At 35.1% G+C, this 2,881-nt stretch overlaps 1 protein-coding gene across 1 annotated transcript; it reads right to left on the bottom strand.

The window, feature by feature from the left end:
• Positions 1 to 584: 584 nt before the first annotated feature.
• Positions 585 to 2,518, bottom strand: LOC113360406 (protein FAR1-RELATED SEQUENCE 5-like). Its single transcript, XM_026603916.1, has 3 exons — positions 1,321 to 2,518; positions 700 to 1,275; positions 585 to 616 (listed from the first exon to the last, which is right to left on the bottom strand). The coding sequence occupies exons 1-3, from the start codon at positions 2,516 to 2,518 to the stop codon at positions 585 to 587; spliced, it is 1,806 nt and encodes a 601-aa protein (XP_026459701.1).
• Between the last annotated feature and the right edge of the window lie 363 nt (positions 2,519 to 2,881).

Below are 2,881 nucleotides of genomic sequence, written 5' to 3'. Positions count from 1 at the left end.
TACTGATATCTAATAATGAGAGCCTAGTAACTGAACGAAAATGAACTGGAACGTGTGTTGTTTTTCAAGGATTATACCTATACAAGGAAGTAAGAGCTCATTCACTGGCAGTTCTGAAACATCTTTGGCAGAAGCCAAGTTGCCAATCTAATTCATTACTCACTGATGAATACGTACTGAATTATTTGAGGAAACAGTTAAAAAAATACGCATTTATTCCTCACCGAATCCACACTCAAAAAACTTACATAATCCATAAATAAACTGCTCATAAAATTCACTCAAAACATAAACGAAAGATAAATTAAAAGTCTTCAAAAATTTGGCTCGAAACATATATTCCAGATTACTCATCTTCCTCAGCGTCTTTCTACAAAACCAGGAAATCAAACTTGTGAATCTGCAACACTTAGACACACCAACAAGAAATTCCAGTACAATTATATGCTTCTGCAAATTCAAGTCATTTAAGTCATAAATACTGAACACTCAACTGCGTGCGTAGTGTAGCTTGACCTTAAAATCTGCATTAAGCCTAACTTTGAATACTCATATGAACTGTCTTGCAAACTAGTTATGTCATTTCAAAGTGCAGTGGCGTTCTCATTGGTTGAACCTACACGGAAATAGAAAACATTCGTCATTTTAAATTTGAAACTATGTATTCAATAGTGAGTGAAAAATAAGAGTACCACTTACATGGTTCAACAATTTTCAATTGTTCTTTATCTGGTTTTAGTGGGCATTTTCTTTTGTCATGTCTGAATTCCTCACACAAAGAGCATTTTCTCTTTTTGGGTACTGATGCTTCAACAGGACTTAACATTCTACCGGAACTATTTACTTTTCCTTTCGATTTTTCAGAAGGTCTACCTTTCACTTGAGAAATATGTGGATCAACAATAAATGGATGACTTAATTTCTCAACTTCAGTATCTTCTTGAATTTTAGAGCTTGAAACTAAAGTCGTTCTATCAGCTTCAACTGTCTTATTATGTTCATCCCTGATCTGCGCAAAGATTTTTTCAATGCCTTCAATTGCCATTTTATATAGTGTATCTGACTTTGAAGCAAAACATGACAGCTGAGTTGATCTCCGACAAAGATGACTAAGTCTAAGTGTTTTTGAGTTCTCATAATTATCAGAGAGTAACGTTTCATCCATAATCCTAAAAGAATTGACACCTTTTAACCATCTCTTTAGAATAAAATGTGGTGGTATTTCATCTACCTCCAGCTTCATAAGAACTTTAAGCACATGTTTGCAAGATAAACCTTTAAATTCAAAATATTGACATTCACAATACCCCTCCTACGTACCTGGCTTAATCTTTACAGTGAACCGTTGCGGATAACCAATCTTAGATGTCACTAAGTAAGTATTAAATTCATCCCCTCTTTCAATCTCATCAGACTTGAAACGTTGTGCATCTAATAGTTGCTCACGAAACTTGTTATAAATATTGCGAGTGTATATTGTAGCACCGTGCTTAAGTATCAAATTTTTGCTATCAATAACCGGGATTTTATGCTCTGATATAAGATCCTCACTATCTTCTTTATCAACAATTTCTTTCACTACTTGGTCATACCGAACCGCAAATTCTCTGAGATTAGTTTTTGGTGAGACAAATGATTTGAAAAGGGCATTTACCCCTTCACTGCGACCCGTTATATTCATACCTGCATAAAACGTATTTCTGTGATAAACAGGCACCCATGATTCTCGAATGTCATATAACTCAGTTAACCATTCATTTTTGCTTAAACCAAACTCCACAATCATCTTTTTCCACCTTTCTTCAAACTCTTGTATCTTGTAAGTATGATGAATACATTCTTTCATATCGCCCTTGAACTTTGACTTCTTAAAATAAATATGTGATAATTTCTCAGGGAATTTTTTCTTAATGTGCCAAAGGCATAGACGATGGCGAGCATTTGGAAAAACTTTCTTTATGGCACCAACCATCGCAGCATCTTGATTAGTTATGATTGCTGATGGATGTTTCTCCCCCATAGCTTCAAGCCATTTACTAAACAACCATGAAAATGTAACTTCAGTCTCATCTTGTAGAAGAGCACACCCAAATTGGATATTTTGATAATGATGATTTACCCCCGTAAATGGTGCGAACGGCATTTCATATTTATTTGTTCGATATGTAGTGTCGAAGAAAACTACGTCGCCAAATTGTTCGTATAACAAACGTGATCGCGCATCTACCCAAAATAAAATTACCGCTCTGCCATGTTCGTCAACTTGAACTCTATAAAAGAATTGAGGATTCTCACTTTGTTTCTTGTGTAAATAATCAATGAGAGATTGGGCATCACCAAGTTCTAAATTTTTGTGCCTAACATTGCGTAGATGATTCCAACAATCTCTTTTATTAAATCCAATATTCCGACCCTCAAGGATTACAGGAATTTTTCCAACTTCAAGGTTTTCTATATGGAATTTTTCTGTTATATCCTTCACATGTTCTGGCATGATTTTATTGGACCGCATACGCATTCTTTTTTTTGGTGACACAAATTTGTGATTGTGTTCATCTGAAAATGCCATCACCTTCCACATATTATTATCTTCGTTAAGAAGGATTTGCATCTTTGTTGTGCACCCACATTGTATAGTATTGCAACTTCTGCTTTTTTTGTCCACTCCTTCTATATTGTCATTTTATACCTTGTTTCCCTCCCGAGAACATACCATGTAAGCTGTTGTCACTATTCCAACACCTCTTCGAGTTTTATTTGTTGATCGAACACGAATTGTAAAACCGTTGCGTCGTCCTAATACTCCTTGGCTTCTTCATAACTCTTAAATTGCATCCCTTCGTATGGTGTTTCTAGATTATTGTTTTTCTTATTCGGAGTC

Source organism: Papaver somniferum, chromosome 3 (assembly GCF_003573695.1).
Source record: "Papaver somniferum cultivar HN1 chromosome 3, ASM357369v1, whole genome shotgun sequence".
Lineage (NCBI taxonomy): Eukaryota > Viridiplantae > Streptophyta > Magnoliopsida > Ranunculales > Papaveraceae > Papaver > Papaver somniferum.
Note: the sequence above shows the minus strand (reverse complement) of the source record. Positions and strands in the feature narration are given on the sequence as shown.

What these genes read in the sequence shown, in the direction of transcription:
- LOC113360406 (XM_026603916.1), bottom strand. Translation starts at nt 2,518, where the DNA reads ATGCGTATGCGGTCCAATAAAATCATGCCAGAACATGTGAAGGATATA. An exon ending in CACTGTAAAGATTAAGCCAG is followed by an intron (nt 1,276 to 1,320) that starts GTACGTAGGAGG and finishes TTGAATTTAAAG; the next exon opens with GTTTATCTTGCAAACATGTG. An exon ending in ATTGAAAATTGTTGAACCAT is followed by an intron (nt 617 to 699) that starts GTAAGTGGTACT and finishes ATTTCCGTGTAG; the next exon opens with GTTCAACCAATGAGAACGCC.